This window comes from Corythoichthys intestinalis, chromosome 16 (genome assembly GCF_030265065.1).
Source record: "Corythoichthys intestinalis isolate RoL2023-P3 chromosome 16, ASM3026506v1, whole genome shotgun sequence".
Lineage (NCBI taxonomy): Eukaryota > Metazoa > Chordata > Actinopteri > Syngnathiformes > Syngnathidae > Corythoichthys > Corythoichthys intestinalis.
Genome location: NC_080410.1, coordinates 29,300,783 through 29,321,447, shown reverse-complemented (window position 1 = coordinate 29,321,447; position 20,665 = coordinate 29,300,783). Strand labels below are relative to the sequence as shown.

The 20,665-nt window shown below is 40.3% G+C and overlaps 1 protein-coding gene across 1 annotated transcript in view; it reads left to right on the top strand.

Annotated features, from left to right (window-relative positions):
* The first annotated feature begins 2,422 nt into the window (after positions 1–2,422).
* The window catches only part of LOC130931678 (myosin heavy chain, skeletal muscle, adult-like), a 28,679-nt gene continuing 10,436 nt past the window's right edge, over positions 2,423–20,665 (top strand). The window contains exons 1-27 of the mRNA XM_057860638.1: positions 2,423–2,445; positions 5,676–5,913; positions 5,979–6,122; positions 6,199–6,355; positions 6,444–6,471; positions 6,545–6,659; positions 6,733–6,825; positions 8,550–8,613; positions 9,276–9,374; positions 9,453–9,556; positions 10,608–10,746; positions 10,812–10,930; positions 11,003–11,152; positions 11,508–11,678; positions 11,881–12,184; positions 12,266–12,327; positions 12,443–12,530; positions 12,597–12,714; positions 12,886–13,009; positions 14,127–14,263; positions 14,454–14,709; positions 14,811–15,053; positions 15,139–15,315; positions 15,381–15,526; positions 18,787–18,877; positions 18,985–19,374; positions 19,447–19,573. Coding sequence (XP_057716621.1) covers positions 5,713–5,913; positions 5,979–6,122; positions 6,199–6,355; positions 6,444–6,471; positions 6,545–6,659; positions 6,733–6,825; positions 8,550–8,613; positions 9,276–9,374; positions 9,453–9,556; positions 10,608–10,746; positions 10,812–10,930; positions 11,003–11,152; positions 11,508–11,678; positions 11,881–12,184; positions 12,266–12,327; positions 12,443–12,530; positions 12,597–12,714; positions 12,886–13,009; positions 14,127–14,263; positions 14,454–14,709; positions 14,811–15,053; positions 15,139–15,315; positions 15,381–15,526; positions 18,787–18,877; positions 18,985–19,374; positions 19,447–19,573 — 3,847 coding nt within the window. The 5' untranslated portion in view covers positions 2,423–2,445; positions 5,676–5,712. The remainder of the gene's footprint in view (positions 2,446–5,675; positions 5,914–5,978; positions 6,123–6,198; positions 6,356–6,443; positions 6,472–6,544; positions 6,660–6,732; positions 6,826–8,549; positions 8,614–9,275; positions 9,375–9,452; positions 9,557–10,607; positions 10,747–10,811; positions 10,931–11,002; positions 11,153–11,507; positions 11,679–11,880; positions 12,185–12,265; positions 12,328–12,442; positions 12,531–12,596; positions 12,715–12,885; positions 13,010–14,126; positions 14,264–14,453; positions 14,710–14,810; positions 15,054–15,138; positions 15,316–15,380; positions 15,527–18,786; positions 18,878–18,984; positions 19,375–19,446; positions 19,574–20,665) is intronic.

Here is a 20,665-nt window from a genome sequence, read left to right as displayed (position 1 = left end):
GTTGTACGGTTTCGGCGTAATTTGTACAAGTGAGCAATGATTTTTAAATGTGTTCGCCGTACATTTAAAATATGTACGTTTTTTGTGCATTACGTTTTTTTTTTTCTCTGTTCGGATTTTGTCACCGTTTCGGCAACGAGACAATGTGCGTTACAATGCGTTACTACGTTGGTTGAATAAGAGAAAAGTCAGAGACACTGAGAGAGTGTTTGTGACGCTGTAGCAAATGCGATGCTAGGCGGCTCCAATATTTCCTGACTGTAGCCGACGGCCTACAATCTATGCCTAGATATCAAATGCTTATAGAACTACATGCGAAATGACAGACGGCGGCATTAATAAACAGCTGCCATTTTGAAGCAGTAGACTTCTCAGAAGGCTCTGTTGTAGTGAACCTTCCTCGCGAACTTAAGTAACTTTTTATCTAAAATACTCCTAAATCGGCAAAATCTCGACTTGAATCTCCTAAATCGGCAAAATCTTGACTTGAATCTATCTTTAAATGATGAAATAGTTTAAAAACTTTAACATGTTGAAAGTAGACTGAAGGGAACTAATGCAAAAACGGTAGCAATTTTAACAACTTTATCGGTAGATTCACAACATTAAACGATTTCCAAACAAAGCAAAGATTATTATGTTTTTTTTTTTTTTTTTTTTTTTTTAATGGAAAAAAAAAAAAACATGAAAGGTAACACCAGTTACTTTGCCAAATAACTAGTTACTCTTACCTTCTACAGTATATAGAACGTTGTGAGATTAGTCACCAATTTGTAAGGGCATACGTCACTATTTGTAAGCTTGGCAATGGCCTTTGGTTGACAGGTATGCGATAATGAAAAACCAATGTCGATATTATCCGATAATCATTTTAAAAGCCAGTACAAACTTTGAATTCGGACTGTATGGAGACGCCATCGCCTCATGACAACTGTACGTTAGGTGAGTTTTTTGTACTGCAATCATTAAGTAGCAATCGCTTAAAAAAAAAAAATCTAAACGTATGACTAATGTTTGTTCATTGTATGCATAATCATTCAATTTATATGTAATAATATGAGGCTCTCATGTTTGTACATTGTATACATATTCATTCAATTTATATGTAATAATATGAGGCTGTCATATATTTGTTTGGCCTGGCAGACATAATGGGTCTCCAAAGTAAACCAGAACTACGATGTGGCTCGTGACAGGCTTGCTTTAAAAGGTCATCTCAAGCGAAGACACTGGCATCCTGATTTACAAGCTTTTTGAGTTTAAGTGCTGTAGCCTGGTCATCCCCATCATCATCAAACTGTCCTTCCACAACTGGGAGACAAAAAAAAAAAAAAACACAACAAGGGGTTCGCCAAAAGCGCATTGAGAGACAATGGATGCAGCTGTCAGCAGACCTTCAAGTGACCTCAGCCAAAGGGTGAGTGACAACCACTTAGTGTCTGTGGCTCCCCTCTACGCAACATTATGTCATCCAACATCATGTCATTTTATACTATGTGTTTACTTTGGAGGGTCAATTCATTATGGAACATGTTTGAAAAAATCTGCGCAGTTGACACACTTCTTACAGGACAGTCAGTGGATTTTATTAGGAGTGAAACAATAAATCGATCCGGATCGATAACTCGGATGACAATCAATATATCAATTGAAGGCCCTTGAATTTGTAGCTCTGTAATATCTGTCAATATCCTATCATCAGAAGAATTGATATCGTATCATCATGATTTACACCCCTAGCTTTTGGAAGGAAAGTTCCATTTTTAAAAGTTACTATACTTGATTGTTTTTTAGCAAAATTTTCGCAAAAAATCATGAATATGCAGCAAAACCAAGTATTATTTTTGTACCATGTCTTTTTTTTTTTTTACAAGTTGTGTTTTTGGAGGGCGTGGGCCAGAATGCATTAACAGCGTTCTAATTGATTTTAATGGGATCAATTGATTTACCCTAAATTGAGTTACGATCTTTGGCATGCCAAATCAAGGCCGTGCTGTCCATATGATAATAATAGCACATTGATAACAATCAGAATCTGTTTAGGACCTCCTCGGGATGAGCAGTCGCCAATTGGGCGTATGTTCAGTCTCCGGTCTTTGGGCGGCTTAGGCCAATCACAAGCCAACGCCATGAGCAATCAGTGAAGAAGCGCCAGCCTCTCTGTCTGGCCTCCACAATGACGCCCCAAACAACGCTCTAATCTCATGTGATCCCCCCAAATGAGGCCCATAAGCCAGAGCCCTGGAGTGTTCATTGCTTTTTAATGCAGGGCGCACAGGGTTAAAGTGTTTAAAAAGTTACACGCAGCAGCTAAACATAGCGAAAAGTCACATAGTTGGCCACCAAATATGGCAGAAGAAGCACCCGCTTGCCGTATAAAAGCGGTCCACCGTCTGTTGCGCTTGCGACAGCATCCGTGAGGTCCCGACCCCGGCATCAGATAACGTGAGTACGGCATTGTTTGAAGGACTATCACATGCACTGCTGGAAATTAGAAATATAATAATGGCAAATATCGTATCGTTGTTCGTAATCGATATTGTATCGTCATGAAATGGATCATTTGCACCCGTAGCACCCCCTAGTGGACGCTGAAAAATCTTTTAATTATATCTACAAAAAAAACTTTCTCTGAATAATTATTTACAAGTAAATATATAATAAGCAATATATTTGGAATCATTTAAGTAGACTTTATTTTCTTGTTTTCATATTTACTGAATATTTTGGTAATGTCATGTCAGAGTATTTCATGTATGTAAGCTTTTATGGAATATTTCAGATTTAACAGTCTAGGTTGCTTTAAGAAAGTATTTCAGTACTGCGACTGCCTTGCAATAAGTTCAGCGTGTACCTGATGGATGGAGTATTTTAGTGGATTTAAGAATATTTACATGACTCTTGGATTTCAGGGGGAGATTACATTTGAGGAGTACTAGCAGCATGACCCACTGTTGCTTGGGTTTGTGTAACGTAACGCAATACAATGAAGACAGATAAAGCATACTTTCTAGGAGATGCAGCTGTAATGTAGTAATAGTAAAAGGACACCATAAAGAGGTTAATGCGCAATCGTTTTTCCATCAGTGTGTACAGTATTGTGGTGAGCGACGTAGAGAAAAAACACGTAAAACACGTTTTTAGTTCGTTATCGTCTCGTCACCAGTATGAAAAAAGTGCGTTGATGAAATATTTTCGTTGCAGTCATTGTCGACGAAAATATCCCTAACTCCAAGAGACAGCGCCTTTATTTAACAGAAAACACTACAACATAACAACAGCAGCCACCACTCTTAGTCATGGTTGCTACAACTACCCATGTACCATTGCGGGCGTAACACATAACAAATAACAGTTGCTACATTATGAATGTCTAGCGGAAATAAATCCCTTTGTAATATTCCGGATTTTTTTTTTTTTTTTTTAATCCAACGTCTTGTTGTGGAGCACTCAAAGCCACATCGTATCATCACAGAACATTTAAATTTGTGCATGAAACCATAAAGTTTGAAAGCCAATAGCGACATTGCAATCGCAAGAAACGCATTTTTTGCCTAAAGGGGGGCGCCGTTGCTCCCACAATCAGGGATTTTCTATGCTAATTTTTGGAGTTTCTAATTTTCCACACTAAATGGAGGCCTTCAGAGATCAAACCCATCTAAGAAGACTCTCAGAAACATAAAAGTACAACTGTGTAAAATTTCGTACAAATCCAGGAAATAGGGAAAGAACACACACACCCCCACACACACAGACACACGCACGTCCACAGGCAAATTGCCTTTTACATACTGGTGTAGATACAGTGGGGCAAATAAATATTTAGTCGACCACCAATTGTGCAAGTTCTCCTACTTGAAAAGATAAGAGAGGCCTGTAATTGTCAACATGGGTAAACCTCAACCATGAGAGACAGAATGTGGAAAAAAAAAAACAGAAAATCACAGTGTTTGATTTTTAAAGAATTTATTTCCAAATTGGAGTGGAAAATAAGTATTTGGTCACCTACAAACAAGCAAGATTTCTGGCTGTCAAAAAGGTCTAACTTCTTCTAATGAGGTCTAATAAGGCGCCACTTGTTACCTGTATTAATGGCACCTGTTTTAACTCATTATCGGTATAAAAGACACCTGTCCACAACCTCAGTCAGTCACACTCCAAACTCCACTATGGCCAAGACCAAAGAGCTGTCGAAGGACACCAGAGACAAAATTGTAGACCTGCACCAGGCTGGGAAGACTGACTCTGCAATAGGTAAAACGCTTGGTGTAAAGAAATCAACTGTGGGAGCAATTATTAGAAATTGGAAGACATACAAGACCACTGATAATCTCCCTCGATCTGGGGCTCCGTGGCGTCAAAATAACAAGAACGGTGAGCAAAAATCCCAGAACCACGGGGGGACCTAGTGAATGACCTACAGAGAGCTGGGACAACAGTAACAAAGGCTACTATCAGTAACACAATGCGCCGCCAGGGACTCAAATCCTGCACTGCCAGACGTGTCTCCCTGCTGAAGCCAGTACACGTCCAGGCCCGTCTGCGGTTCGCTAGAGAGCATTTGGATGATCCAGAAGAGGACTTGGAGTTTGAGTTATTGTCAGATGAAACCAAAATAGAACTTTTTGGTAGAGACACAGGTTCTCGTGTTTGGAGGAGAAAGAATACTGAATTGTATCCGAAGAGCACTATACCCACTGTGACGCACGGGGGTGGAAACATCATGCTTTGGGGCTGTTTTTCTGCATAGGGACCAGGACGACTGATCTGTGTAAAGGAAAGAATGAATGGGGCCATGTATCGAGAGATTTTGAGTGAAAATCTCCTTCCATCAGCAAGGGCATTGAAAATGAGACGTGGCTGGGTCTTTCAGCATGAAAATTGATCCCAAACACACAGCCAGGGCAACAAAGGAGTGGCTTCGTAAGAAGCATTTCAAGGTCCTGGAGTGGCCTAGCCAGTCTCCAGATCTCAACCCCATAGAAAATTTGTGGAGGGAGTTGAAAGTCCGTGTTGCCCAATGACAGCCCAAAACATCACTGCTCTAGTGGAGATCTGCATGGAGTAATGGGCCAAAATACCAGCAACAGTGTGTGAAAAGCTTGTGCAGAGTTACAGAAAATGTTTGGCCTCCGTTATTGCCAACAAAAGGTACATAACAAAGTATTGAGATGAACTTTTGGTATTGACCAAATACTTATTTTCCACCATGATTTGCAAATAAATTCTTTAAAAATCAAACAACGTGATTTTCTGTTTTTGTCCCCCACATTCTGTCTCTCATGGTTGAGGTTTACCGATGTTGACAATTACAGGCCTCTCTAATATTTTCAAGTGGAAGAACTTGCACAATTAGTGGTTGACTAAATACTTATTTGCCCTACTACTACTACTACTACTACTGTAGTCTAGATCTATATTTCATTGGGTTTAAAAGCCCTTGTAGAACACTTCTGAGGAGTGAGTACATTTCAGAGTATGTAAGTTACTACTTTTAGAAAGTGTTAGTGTCCATCTCTGAATATCTATTTCATTAGTGTTTCAGGAAAGGGATGTTTAAAGATTATCATCTGGGAGTAAATCTCATTTTTCATCAACACACAATATTCTCGTGATGGCCATGATGATGGTATGGAGGAGGTTCATCTGGAACTGACCCCAGTACCTGCTCACAGGTAACATTTTCCCGATTGAATCTACGCCCAGGCAAAGATGAGCGATGCAGAGATGGAAATCTTTGGGGCGGCTGCCCCCTACCTGCGCAAAACTGAGCGGGAACGAATCGCGGCGCAGAATGCGCCGTTCGATGCCAAGGTGGCGGTCTTCGTACCCGACCCCAAACACGAGTATGTCAAAGGCAAGATCAAGAGCCACGATGGCAGCAGCGTTACTGTGGAGACCGACGGTGGCAAGGTGATACTATAATGGGAGGGGAGGTGTCAACTGGCGTTGTTACGGTGTAATGTTGTGGCGTATAGGTGTTGACGGTGCACCAGGATGACCTCCGACCTATGAACCCACCGAAATTCGACAAGATTGAGGACATGGCTCGTCTGACGCACCTCCATGAGCCGGCTGTGCTCTTTAACCTCAAGGAGCGCTATGCTGCCTGGATGATTTATGTGAGGACAAACAGATCCACAACAAACGGTTCCGCCCGAGCCACAGCAATATATTGTTTTGTCGGTTCTTTGCCAGACGTACTCGGGTCTTTTCTGTGTGACTGTCAATCCGTACAAGTGGTTGCCCGTCTACAACCCCCAAGTGGTGGCAGCTTATCGGGGGAGGAAGCGTCAGGAGGCCCCGCCGCACATCTTCTCCATCTCTGACAACGCTTACCAGTACATGCTGACAGGTGAAGGCCAGAAAAATACATCTCTCACTGGAAGAAAGGTGGATGTCTGTTTTTATCCATGGCCTCCTTGTATCTTTTCTTTTTGCAGATCGAGAGAACCAATCCATCCTCATCACGTGAGTTCTGCCCAATTAGTCTTTACTTCTAAAAATATCCCACTTACTCACTTTCCCATCCTGACGGCGGAAGTGGCGAGTCCGGTGCAGGCAAGACGGTCAACACCAAGCGAGTGATCCAGTACTTTGCGACCATCGCATCAGTGGGAGACTCAAGCAAGAAGGAGCAAATTCCTGACAAAGTGCAGGTTGAGTCCCTTCGGCGAGTTTCTGAATAGAGTTAAGATTGGTGAAGAGCATGTGTAACGTCCTCACTGGCAGGGAACGCTGGAGGATCAAATAATCCAAGCCAACCCTCTGCTGGAAGCTTTTGGGAACGCCAAGACAGTGAGGAATGACAACTCGTCGCGATTTGTGAGTTCTGAGTCACTGAAAGACCGGCCCACCTATTGGGCAGTGTTGGAAGCCATCCAGCCAACAACTTAGAGAGGTCCACTGCAAATATTCGCTGACCTTGGCCAAAACTTATTCAGAACTGTTTGTTTACAGTACCACAAAAATGAGAACTAAAAACTGATTAAAGTATGCATGTAGGACTTTTAATTCAAATTTTCTAAATTTTGGTACATAAAAATGCATAGTTAGTAGTCAGAGAGGTCCACTTCCAGTATTCACCAACCTTGGCCAGAACATATTCAAAATTGTGGATTTATAGTACCACAAAAATGAGAACTAACCAGATCGAAGTCCACATTTAGGACATTTAATGCAAGTTTTCTAAATAATGGTAAAGTAAAAATGAATAGTTTTGAGTCTGGGAGTAGTCAGAGAGGTCCACTTCTAATATTCACTATCCTTGTCCGGAACTTATTCAGAATTGTGGATTTACAGTACCACAAAAATGAGAACTGTAACGAGATCAATGTCAACATTTAGGACATTTAATTCAAATTTTCTAAATATTGGTACAGTAAAAATGTATAGTTTTGAGAATGAGAGTAGTCAGCGGGGTCTACTACTAATCGGGGTCTACTACTAATATTCACCATCCTTGGCCAGGACTGATTAAAAATTGTGGATTTACAGTACCACATAAATAAGAACTGTAACCTGATTAAAGTTCACATGCAGGACTTTTTTAACTATTTTTTTTCAAATATTGGTACAGTAAAAATGAATAGTTTTGAATATGGGAGTAGTCAGAGGGGTCCACTACTAATATTCACCAACCTTAGCCAGTACTTATTCAGATTTGTGCATTTACAGTGCAAAAATGGGAACTCTAAGCTACCATCTGCTAAAATGACCTGCTGCTCAGGGGAATTGCATAATATTGTACTGACACTTAATGCACATGTAGATAGAGCAGTTTTAAGATCGGGCAATTTCATTTTTAAATGATGACAATAGTAGCGTTACATATTTTAGAGGGTTGAGAGTGTTTTTGGGGTTTGGGAACAACGCAAGCACACGGAAATCAACTACCTCGCCGCTCGCTGCTTTTACCGTAATGCTTGGATCACCATTGTGTCCGAATACGTCTTTGTGCTTCAGTAATGACGACCAACTTTTTGTCCTCTACACTACACTTATCTGTACCATTTAACTTTGAATTTCTAACACATTTACACTATGGTTTACAGAAACATGACATTTTTCATCTTAATAATTTCTGAGAAAGAGATTACCTTCATTGAAGAAGGTTCAAGAGATATATTATTTTCAATTTCTTGAATATTAGAGATGTCTCAACCTAATAAAAAAACTTTTTTTTTGTTTTACAGCTTCAAAACTTTTACAAAGCTTCTTCTCAAGTACAGCATCTAAAATGTCTGTCCAAAAAGAAAATTCCTCATCTTCATAAATGCTGTCAACTAAAAATTTTAAATTTAAAACACAATCAAGAAATTGAGAAAAACTTTGCCCTACAAAAAATAATGTATACAGCACATTAAGGAAGCTCTCCCAAAAATCAGTTTTAAAAAAACAGCTTTAAAAAATATTGTCCAGTAAAAATTGAACCTGTAAAAATAGCTGATTAAACAGCTTAATTTCAAAATCAAATGTAACAAATGTAATTAGATCAACAAATGTCAATTCCAACAAAACTGAATGGCCATTCTAACTCTTATCTGCAGGGCAAATTTATCCGTATCCACTTTGGGACAAAGGGCAAGTTGGCGTCAGCTGATATCGAAACATGTACGTTTGCTTTCATTGTTCTTCAGGTAGAATACAGTGAAACTGCTCACTTACCGTATTTTTCGGACTATAAGTCGCAGTTTCTTTTCATAGTTTGGCTGGGGGTGCGACTTATACTTTGGAGCGACTTATGTGTGACATGATTAACACGTTATTATGTCATTTCACATGTTATTTTGGTGTTTTGGAGTGACACTGATGGTTTGGTAAACTTGTTAGCATGTTCTTTATGCTATAGTTATCTGAATAACTCTTAATAGCTATGTTACGTTAACATAGCGGCCACGTTCGCATTTCGTTGTTCATGCATTTTTTAACATTATCATACTGTACACTTATTCAGCATGTTGTTCTCTATTGTATTTTTATTTTAAATTGCCTTTCAAGATGACATATCTGTTCTATGTGTTGGATTTTTTCAAGTAAATTTCACCCAAAAATGCGACATATGCTCCGGTGCGACTTATATGTTTTTTTCCTCTTTGTTGGGCATTTTATGGCTTGTGCGACTTATACTCAGGTGCGACTTATAGTCCGAAAAATACGGTAATGCTAACATAAAATGCAAAAACCCATAGTCTATGGCAGCAACATAAAAACTGAGTGTGGCACAGACATGCAGACCACAAAGTGAGTTTGTTCTCTGTTCACATCCGATTGAGATCTGCTGGAGAAATCCCGCGTGACCTTCCAGCTACCGGCCGAGAGGAGTTACCACATTTTCTACCAAATCTTGTCCAACAAGAAGCCTGATCTCATCGGTAAGAACCCACTCGGGACGACGAGCTAAGAGAGCGTGAAGATGAAGAAACATTCACTCATTCTCCCTCCTCTTGCAGACATGCTGCTCATCACGTCCAATCCTTTTGACTATCCCTTCATCAGTCAGGGCGAGATCAGCGTGCAAAGCATCAATGACGCAGAGGAGCTCATGGCCACAGATGTCAGTTATCGCTCCATATATTTCATCTCACATTTCATTCAACACAGTTCCAGACAATTGTGAACAATTACCTTTTGCACTGTGTTCGTGTGGCAGCAACTACTATTAAGTAGGACTCTGTCAGATTTGTTTTGCCTTTAGTATCGGTGGCTGCTATTGCTTACAAGTAGCAAATGCTTAGAAATAAGATCGGTATTGACCTGATTCGATACCTGGTATCCTTACTTGCCCTTCCCAAGTGTAGTGTTTAATTATCTTACAGTTACTAAATGATTGTCAGGGGTCCTCAGACAAATTTTTCCCAAGTACACAAAAGTATCGTGTCAAGTTAAAAAATAGACCCTTAGGTAGACATTTGTAAAATTACCCAAAAATAAGGAGAGAAGACACTCAGTTTTCTTGGCCAAGGAGAGCAAAGAGGGACTAGACAGAAAAATGCTAGATTACGCTGTATAGTCACCAAAACTGATCTAAGGAAAAAACCCTCCTTGCTTTTTTTATTAGGGGTTTGTCCTAACACAGAAGGGTGCCGCCCTGAAGGGAGGGGGAAAGCAAGCTGGAGATACCCATGTGATTTTGGTTGGCTATGTGTGAGCATGTAGGTGGAACTAACTAAATACACGTGTGTAAGCAAAGGCACAGGTAAAGTGGTCAGAATGACCCAGACACTTCAGTTATGCAACGCTGCGGCCATGGAAGATGTCCTCGAATGGAAAATTGTCCTCGAAGGTCTAGACGAAAGTCTAGACGTCAGGTGCTGAAGATGTCCCGGAAGGTCTAGTTACGCAATGATGCGGCCATGAAGCAAGGCAGTTGTCATCCCGACCCTCTTTACTCTTTGTAACACTTAAACATTATACTACAACCTAGTGTAGCAAGCAATAATCATTTACTGGTTATATCAATAAGAAAAAAATATGGCAATATGTAGTATGTATTAGGTATGTATGAGCACAAGCAAATATTCAATCAATCAAGAAAATATTCAATCAACCCTCGATAATTAACTCAACAAACAGTATCGGCTTAAATTTGCTGCTGTTTGCCCTAGAATGCCATCGACATTCTGGGTTTCAACGGGGAGGAGAAGCTTGGCATCTACAAGCTAACCGGGGCTGTGATGCACATCGGGAACATGAAATTCAAGCAGAAGCAGCGCGAAGAACAAGCAGAGCCTGACGGCACGGAGGGTAAAGTACGGCAAAAAGTTCCCCCGCCAAATGACCACCAAATGACACCATCCATCATCCCCCAGTGGCCGACAAAGTGGCTTACCTCATGGGGCTCAACTCGGCCGACCTGCTCAAGGCGCTGTGCAACCCTCGAGTGAAGGTCGGCAATGAGTATGTCACCAAAGGCCAGACACCACAGCAGGTACGCTCTCACAGTTCCTAATATCAAACCAAAGTCGGCCCACCTAGATTAATGTACTGTTTTGGTCCTCAGGTGAACAACGCAATGGGCGCCTTGTCCAAGGCTGTGTATGAGAAGCTCTTCCTGTGGATGGTTACTAGGATCAACAAGACACTCGACACTAAACTCCCGAGGCAACACTTCATTGGCGTCTTGGATATCGCAGGGTTTGAGATTTTTGAGGTAAACCAAGTAATGCAACAATTGGCCGTAGCTGCACAAGTCGCAAACCCAGACATTTTTTCTGATGGCAAATGATGAAAATAAAGTATTGCATGCCATTTGACCAGGGTAGAGGGTTGAGAAACTGGGTTTCACTATCTCACATGAGATCGTTTAGACGGTATATAAGTATCAAAGGCACAACCCCAAAACATGTTTTTGCCATGGTTTCAGTATTAAATGACCAACAATCACATCTTTACTCATCAGATCTCTTCGGGTTACCAGCGGTCACTCGCATTCTGTTACCACACAGGCATCCCCACCTGCTTATTATTGTCTAACACTCCAAACTGCCCAATTCTCTTGGGTTCAGATGAACAGTCTGGAGCAGCTGTGCATCAACTTCACCAATGAGAAGCTTCAGCAATTCTTCAACCACCACATGTTTGTACTGGAACAAGAAGAGTACAAGAAGGAAGGCATCCAATGGGAGTTCATCGACTTTGGCATGGACCTAGCGGCTTGCATCGAGCTTATTGAGAAGGTGCTTTTGCGTTTTCTTTTAGCCCTGCTGAAACTGTTGCTGATTTGGAATAAATGCTTATGCGGCTTTCATACATCCAATCTCATTTATTGCCTCTGTATGAGGGGGGCACTATTGAGCTATCAAAAACCCATCAAAACATGTGGATTCGCTTCAGTAATAAGTAATACTGTACTAACCTTTTCAACTTTCCCTCATGCAGCCAATGGGCATCTTCTCCATTCTGGAGGAGGAGTGCATGTTCCCGAAGGCCACAGACATGTCCTTCAAGAACAAACTTTACGACCAACACCAGAACAACAGCATCTTCCAGAAGCCTAAACCTTCCAAAGGAAAGTCGGAGGCTCACTTTTCTCTGATGCATTATGCCGGCACTGTTGACTACAACCTCAGCGGTTGGCTGGAGAAGAACAAGGACCCGCTCAACGACACGGTGGTGCAGCTGTACCAAAAAGCCTCCGTTAAGCTGCTCTCCCAGCTTTTTGCCATGTACGCCTCAGCGGATGGTTAGTTCTCTGTGGGCGAAGCACAAAAATGTTCCAACAACGAAACATTGTCAGTCATCACATATTTGTTTGCCATTGTAGCTGACAAGAAAAGCTCTAAGAAAAAAGCCTCATCTTTCCAGACGGTCTCTGCACTCTTTAGGGTAATAAGAGCGTGTGGACGTTAATATCCATTATATATGTATTTTGACTTTGATATTTCAGTTAAGTGGATCCTATCATGTACTAGTCATTTTCTTCATTGCTGACCTCATTCAGGAGAACCTCAACAAGCTGATGGCCAACCTCAGGTCCACACACCCGCACTTTGTGAGGTGCATCATCCCCAATGAGACCAAGACTCCAGGTAAGTGCAATTAAGAGTTAAAGCTGTTGTTTTGAAGTCAAGATGACATGAGACTTGTCCCCAAAGGGGTGATGGATCACCATCTGGTTCTGCATCAGCTTCGCTGTAATGGCGTACTAGAAGGAATCAGGATCTGCCGGAAGGGATTCCCTAGCAGAATCCTCTATGGAGATTTCAGACAGAGGTAGCACATCTTTTTCAGGGGATCATAACGTACATTTAGCAGAGCTTAGTCTCTGTTGTAAAGTCTCTATCTAAATAGTGTCTGAACACTGTAATGTAACAGCCCACGAAATATGATCATTTAGAAAGCTGTGATATAGCAGGTGGGGGATTCACTGTAAATTTACTGCAGGTACAGGATTTTGAATGCCAGCGCCATCCCTGAGGGGCAGTTCATGGACAGCAAAAAGGCATCAGAGAAACTTCTCTCCTCCATCGACGTAGATCACGCACAGTACAGATTTGGATACACAAAGGTATATGTCAGAAAGCCTTGTTAGAACTCTTTGTCACAGTGATGATCATAGGCGGAGTTTGACTTGTGGGGCAGAGGGGGCACAACATGTTGATGACCCTGAAACGCACTGTCAGCAATAAAATTAACTTACAAGAATATTTATAATAATAAGTTGACAATGAGCGTCATCCATTGAATATGGTACGCCCGCCGGTGTCATGTAAATGTAGTTACCCCAGTCAAAAATTGTATCCCCTGGGCGGAGCCATATGGAGGTAGATTTGTGTCTTTATTATTCAATCAAAAAAAAAGTTGCTTCAATCAAAATCTATATTTTCAACAAAAAAAGTCGCTTCAATCAAAAATAATGAATGCAAAAATAAATTCGAAAACTCCCACAAATGTATGTGAAAGCTGTTTTTTAATTTTTTTATTTTTTTTAATTAAATTTTTATTTTTTTTCTGGATTGAAGTCAAGTTTTTTAAAAATTTTTTTTATTGAAGTAATGTTGATTTGTGTTTGGGCCACATTTTGGCTGGGACATTTTTGTTTTTATTATTCAATCAAAAAATAAGTTGATAAAAAAATATATTTTCAAAAATAAAAATCACTTTAATCAAAAAATGAAACATTTCTATCATGGAAAAAGTTTTTGAATTTGAAAAAATATTTGAGATTGAAAAACTTGCATTTGAACACTTAATTTTTCATCGAAAAAGTTTTCTTTGATTGAAGCAATCCTTTTTGTGTTTGGGCCATATTATCGGTAGGTGTCTAAATCATTTAAATTCCATCAATCAAAAAGAATATTTTCAATCAAAGAAAAAAATTATTTGAAAAAAAAATTGCCCTCCGCTAATTTTTTTTGGGGGGGGAATTATATGCAAAGCAAATAACCGTCTAAGTTGCTAGTCACATGATCTGTTCAAAAAATGGTTTTGACCCATTATAAGAAATATATTTTTTGTTAATTTCATTCATTTTTAGTCCAGTTTTATTGCTTTACAACTTTTTATAAATATATATAGAAAAGTCAATTGCATGCAATGACATTTTTTGGCCACTAGGGGCGGCATGGCCCCCTGGCCCACCCTTAAAATCTGCTTATGGTGATGATGCTCCCAACTCCCTGCAGGTCTTCTTCAAAGCGGGCCTTTTGGGTCTTCTCGAGGAGATGCGGGATGAGCGTTTGGCAGTGCTGATGACTCGCATACAAGCTGTAGCCAGAGGTTATGTCACCAGGCTGATGCTCAAAGAAATGGCAAAGAAAAGGTCTTTGAGCATAACACTCATTTGACTACTCGTTAAATCCCCAAAAGAAACAACAGAAGCACGTGATCCTGTTGAAGGTCATGTGGCTTCAACTGTGCCATTGCTGCCCCCGAAACGGCCAAAAACTATAAGGCTTGCTGAAAAATCATTTTAGTTATTTGTAGCTAAAAATGTTGTCTCAACTTTCCAGAGAATCTGTTTTCATCATCCAGTACAACATTCGCTCCTTCATGAACGTAAAGAACTGGCCTTGGATGAGACTCTTCTTCAAGATCAAGCCTCTTCTGCGATGTGCTGAGGCCGAGAAGGAGATGCAGAGCGTGAGAGAGGAGGTGTCACGTCTTAAGGATGAGCTAGCCAAGTCTGAGGCTCGCAGAAAGGAGCTGGAGGAGAAAACCGTAGGGCTTGTCCAGGAGAAGAATGACCTTAACCTTCAAATCCAGGCAGTATGTCAGCACTATGTGAATGAATTTGGCAAACATGTTACGTGAAAGTCATAAATTTGGTGACGGTAAAACATCACTTCCTACCAAATCTCGGCCTACAGGAACGAGAGAACCTTTGCGATGCCGAAGAGCGTTGTGAAGGTCTTATCAAGAGCAAGATTCACTTGGAGGCCAAAGTCAAGGAATTCTCTGAGAGGTTGGAAGAGGAAGAGGAGATCAATGCAGACGTTACGGCAAAGAGGCGAAAGCTGGAGGACGAAACTTCTGAGCTCAAACGGGACATCGATGATCTGGAGCTGATTGTTGCCAAAGTTGAAAAGGAAAAACATGCTACTGAAAACAAGGTTACCAACACTTGGGAAATGCCCAATCTTACAAATATTCGATGAAGCATGCAGATCAGACATTTCTTCATATTCTGTTTTTTAGGTCAAAAACTTGGTGGAGGAGGTAACCACTCTGGAGGAAAAACTAATGAAGTCCTCCAAAGAGTACAAAGCCTTGCAGGAGACTCACGAGCAGATGCGTGATGATTTCCAGGTTGAGGAAGATAAAGTCAACGTTTTGATAAAGACAAGGATTAAGCTGGAGCAACAGGTCGACGATGTAAGTTTGAACAAGTTCTGTATATCAAGACCTCATTAAGGTACAGAGTGGTTTATCTCCATCAGCTGGAAGGCTCACTGGAGAGAGAGAAGAAAGTGCGAGCTGACCTGGAGAGATGCAGACGAAAGCTGGAGGGCGACCTCAAACTGAGTCAGGATACCGTGATGGACTTGGAGAATGAGAGGCAGCAGGCGGAAGACAGACTCAATAAGTACAGCGTCTAATAAAAACAGAGTGTAAAGTACACTGTCAAGTTCAGGAATTAGCTACAGTCCCTGACAAAAAGTCTTGTCGCTTTTCCATTTTGCAGAAACAATTGCTAATAACCCGACTTTTAATTATTCAATTGGTTTCAGAAATGGCTCATATGAAAGCTAAGACCCACCCAAATGATGTTGAATGTACAAAAATATGTTTCACTGAAAAAAGATTGATCATTTAATGAAGACACAAAGGTCAAATTTTGGCAAGACAAAAGTTTTGTTGCCTACAGAAAGTAGTGTGAAAATTGAACAAAAAATGTACTTCAAATACAAAAATATGTTACATAACATAAGCGAATTAAGTAGTGGTGCTGAGAGATCCAAATTTAATATTTTGTATGACTTCCATAGGCTTGAAGGACTGCATCTGTGCGGTTCGGCAAGGATTCATACAATTTATTGATGAAGTCATCGGGAACATCAAAGAAAGCAGTCATGCATGCCTCCCAGAGTTCATCAAGATTCTTGGGTTTCGTCTTCCATGCTTCCTCCTTCATCCTGTTCATGTCTGGTGACTGGGCTGGCCAGTCCTGGAGGATCTTGATCTTCTTTGCCTTGAGGAATTTTGAGGTAGAAATTGAAGTATGCTATGGATCACCATCCTGCTGCAGAATTTGTCCCTTTTTATGGTTAAGAATAGGGTTGTTCCGATCATGTTTTTTTGCTCCCGATCTGATTGTTTTAGTTTGAGTATCTGCCGATCCCGATGTTTCCCGATCCGATTGCTTTTTTTTTTTTTTTCTCCAGATTCAATTCCAATCATTCCCGATAATTTTTCCCGATCATATACATTTTGGCAATGCATTAAGAAAAAAATGAATAAAACTCGGACGAATATATACATTCAACATACAGTACATAAGTACTGTATTTGTTTATTATGAAAGTAAATCCTCAAGATGGCATTTACATTATTAACATTCTTTCTGTGAGGGGGATCCGCGGATAGAAAGACTTGTAATTCTTAAAGGACACATGTGACTTTGTATATTGTGACTAAATATTGCCATCTAGTGGATTTTTATGAGCTTTCAGTAAATGATAATTCAGCCATTTAACTTCTGCCCAAATGCATGATGGGAAGTGGAACCATGACTGTGCGTAATGGTACCAATTGATATATCTACTCAGCGTTGGGAAATAAAATAGGGTGTTAAGAAAAAGATCAACTACTACCTTTCTTCCCCACATTGCTTCCCACGATATTTCTGATCGTTGAGAGAGGTATTGTAAGGCTTTGGCCAATTAAAAAAAGGCTTCAAAGGCTGCCAAAATTCTCTCTACTCATTTTATGTTGCCTTTTAGTACTATGTATACGTAATACGGTCCCGTTATAGATTGACCGCGACAATGCATGAGTGGGTAGTGCAGCGCATGCGTAAATTGCGTTAAATATTTTAATGTTATAACCGCCGTTGACGCGATAAATTTGACAGTCCCACTTTAAGCCAAAACTAAAGACTCTGGATGAGTGTAAGACATTTTGTCTGTAACGTTAAATACAATTAGAAAACAATTTAATTAAAAAATAAAAAAAAAATAAAGGCATGTCCGATATTTTTTTGCCAAACCCGATACTTTACTACAATGATGTGATTGGACCCAATTGATCGGCACATATCTAGTTAAGAATGTAAGAGGCAGCTAAGATTTGTTGATATTTCAGACTATTTATGTTGCCTTCCACCCTGTAGATCTCTCACTCACCCCCATACTGGATGTAACCCCAGACCATGATTTTGCCACCACCAAACTTCACTGTTTTGTGGCAAAAGGTGGATTTTTCGGATGAAACTTCCATTGAATTACACCACAATCACCGCAAATATTGCAGGAGACCTACTGGAGTCTGCATGGATCTGAGATTCACTCAGAAAACACTGAAGTTGTTGTTGAAGTTGATGACTTCATCAATAAATTGTATGAATCCTTGACGAACCGTATGGATGCAGTCCTTCAAGGCCATGGAAGTCATACAAAATATTAAATTTGGATCTCACAGCACCACTACTTCATTCGCTTATGTTATGTAACATAATTTTGTATTTGAAGTACGTTTTTTGTTCAATTTTCACACTACTTTCTGTTGCCGACAAAACTTTTGTGTTGCCAAAATTTGATCTTTATGTCTTCATTAAATAATAAATCTTTTTTCAGTGAAACAAATATATGTTTGTACATTCAACATTATTTGGGAGGGTCTTAGCTTTCATATGAGCCATTTCGGAAACCAATCAAATGATTAAAAGTTAGGTTCTTAGTAGGGCTGTCAAAATTATCGCGTTAACGCGCGGTAATTAATTTTTTAAATTAATCACGTTAAAATATTTGACGCAATTAACGCAAATGTCCAGCTCAAGACAGTATTCTGCCTTTTGGTAAGTTTAACAGCTAGGCTTTTTGTGCTGTCTAACAGCGAACTCTTGTGGTCGCTTTGCGACATGGTTTATTATTGTCTTGCCAGTTCAATATGGCTGCACGACGTCACTGGCTGACGCCTACGTTGTAATGTTGTGCTTATATGATCCTTGGACAAGATTTGTCCGTAAGTATGGTTGTTGTAAATAATGTACATATTATGTTAAGTTTTTTTAGTAGTTTTACGAAGGTCTAAAGAGGACAATGGTTTGAGGCCATTTTATTAATAAATCAGATGAAAAAGGAAGAAGTCTGATTATTATGGCGTCGTTCACTAGCTGTCTAGCTTTGGAAAAAGTAGACGCTTCGAAGTGAGGACAGCATAGACAGATTTAAATGACAGTAGAGTGAAATGTCCACTACAGTCCTTATGTACCGTATGTTGAATGTATATATCCATCTTGTGTCTTATCTTTCCATTCCAACAATTTATTTTACAGAATATATATATAATTTACAGAAAAATATGGCATATTTTACAGATGGTTTGAATTGCGATTAATTACGATTAATTCATTTTTAAGCTGTAATTAACTCGATTAAAAATTTTAATCGTTTGACAGCCCTAGTTCTTAGCTATTTTTTCTACAAAATGGATAATCGACAAGACTTTTGTCAGGGACTGTGAATTGTTTTCGAATGGATCAGACACATTTATGGAATAGTTTGAAAAAAAAAAAAAAGGCCATTACCAGTAAAATCCAGCAAAATAACACAGCAAAAAGCATTTTAATGGAAGGCAGCAATCAGCTGCTAACATGTAAGGGGAATAATTTGATTTATATTTTAGGAAAGATATGGAAATCAGCAATCTGCAGCACAAAGTAGAGGATGAGCAAGCCCTCGCCACTCAGCTGCAAAAGCAGATAAAGGAACTTCAGGTATGCTTCCAGACAGTAAAAATACACTCCTCATGAAAATCTCATAATGTCATATTTCAAAAATTTTCATCATTGAAGCATATGATCGGGACGCATGTTTCCTGCAGGCACGCGTGGAAGATCTTGAGGAACAAACTGAATTGGAACGTTCCACCAGGGCCAAAGTGGAGAAGCAGAAGATGGATCTCAACAGAGAGCTTGAGGAGATCAGCGAGAGGCTTGAGGAGGCTGGAGGAGCCACCAACGCTCAGGTGGAAATGAACAAGAAGCGCGAGGGTGAGTTCCAGAGGTTACGGCGTGACCTGGAGGAGGCCACTCTTCAGCATGAAGCCGTCACTGCGGCTCTGCGCAAGAAGAATGCGGACAGCGTAGCACAGCTCGGAGAGCAGATTGACAATCTGCAGAGAATCAAGCAAAAGCTGGAGAAAGACAAAAACGAACTAAAGATGGAGTTGGAGGACATGGCGGGCCATGTGGCAAGTGTTGTGAAGAGCAAGGTAAGAGACGGTGATTGTTGGTGTGAGAGCTTTCCTGTGTTAGAGTTTCTCTCTTAAAGCTGCACTTTCCAGTCCAACTTGGAGAGGAACTGTCGCAACCTAGAAGAGCAAACCAGTGAGTACAAGACCAAAGCTGATGAAGCCCAGAGAGCACTCAGTGACTACACTACTCTCAACGCACGACTGCAGACAGAGAATGGTCAGTTTGTCAAACTAACAACTGGTAAAACAAGAAGCACTGATTCAACTAAAAATGTCAGGTCAAAAAATGAATACTTAAGCGCAGTTTTGTGCTCAGGCCAAAGCAATAACATTGATGCCATCATTCAATACAGCTGCGCTTCATGCTAAACAAATATTGGCTAGTGGTACCTCGATATACGATCGCTTCGACGCAAGATCTTTTCGACATCCAACGTAAAATCTGCCTTGGCCTTTGTTTCTACATCTGACGACATGATCAAAATACGACAATTTATGACAGCGCTGCAGTGTCTTTGTTTTACCGCAAGACGGATGCACGGCGGATTTCCTTGTGAGAGAAATCAACATGGGTTCCAAGAATGTTAGTGCAGGTGGTGAAAAAAGAAAAAGTGAGACTTACCATTGAAATGAAGATGGAAATGATAATATTTAGTCAACCACCAATTGTGCAAGTTCTCCTACTTGAAAAGATTAGAGAGGCATGTAATTGTCAACATGGGTAAACCTCAACCATGAGAGACAGAATGTGGAAAAAAAACAGAAAATCACATTGTTTGATTTTTAAAGAATGTATTTCCAAATTAGAGTGGAAAATAAGTATTTGGTCACCTGCAAACAAGCAAGATTTCTGGCTGTCAAAGAGGTCTAACTTCTTCTAACGAGGTCTAACGAGGCTCCACTCGTTACCTGTATTAATAGCACCTGTTTTAACTCATTATCGGTATAAAAGACACCTGTCCACAACCTCAGTCAGTCACACTCCAAACTCCAATATGGCCAAGACCAAAGAGCTGTCAAAGGACACGAGAGATAAAATTGTAGTCCTGCACCAGGCTGGGAAGACTGAATCTGCAATAGGTAAAACGCTTGGTGTAAAGAAATCAACTGTGGGAGCAATTATTAGAAAATGGAAGACATACAAAACCACTGATAATCTTCCTCGATCTGGGGCTCCATGCAAGATCTCACCCCATGACGTCAAAATGATAACAAGAACGGTGAGCAAAAATCCCAGAACCACACGGGGGGACCTAGTGAATGACCTAAAGAGAGCTGGGACCACAGTAACAAAGGCTTCTATCAGTAA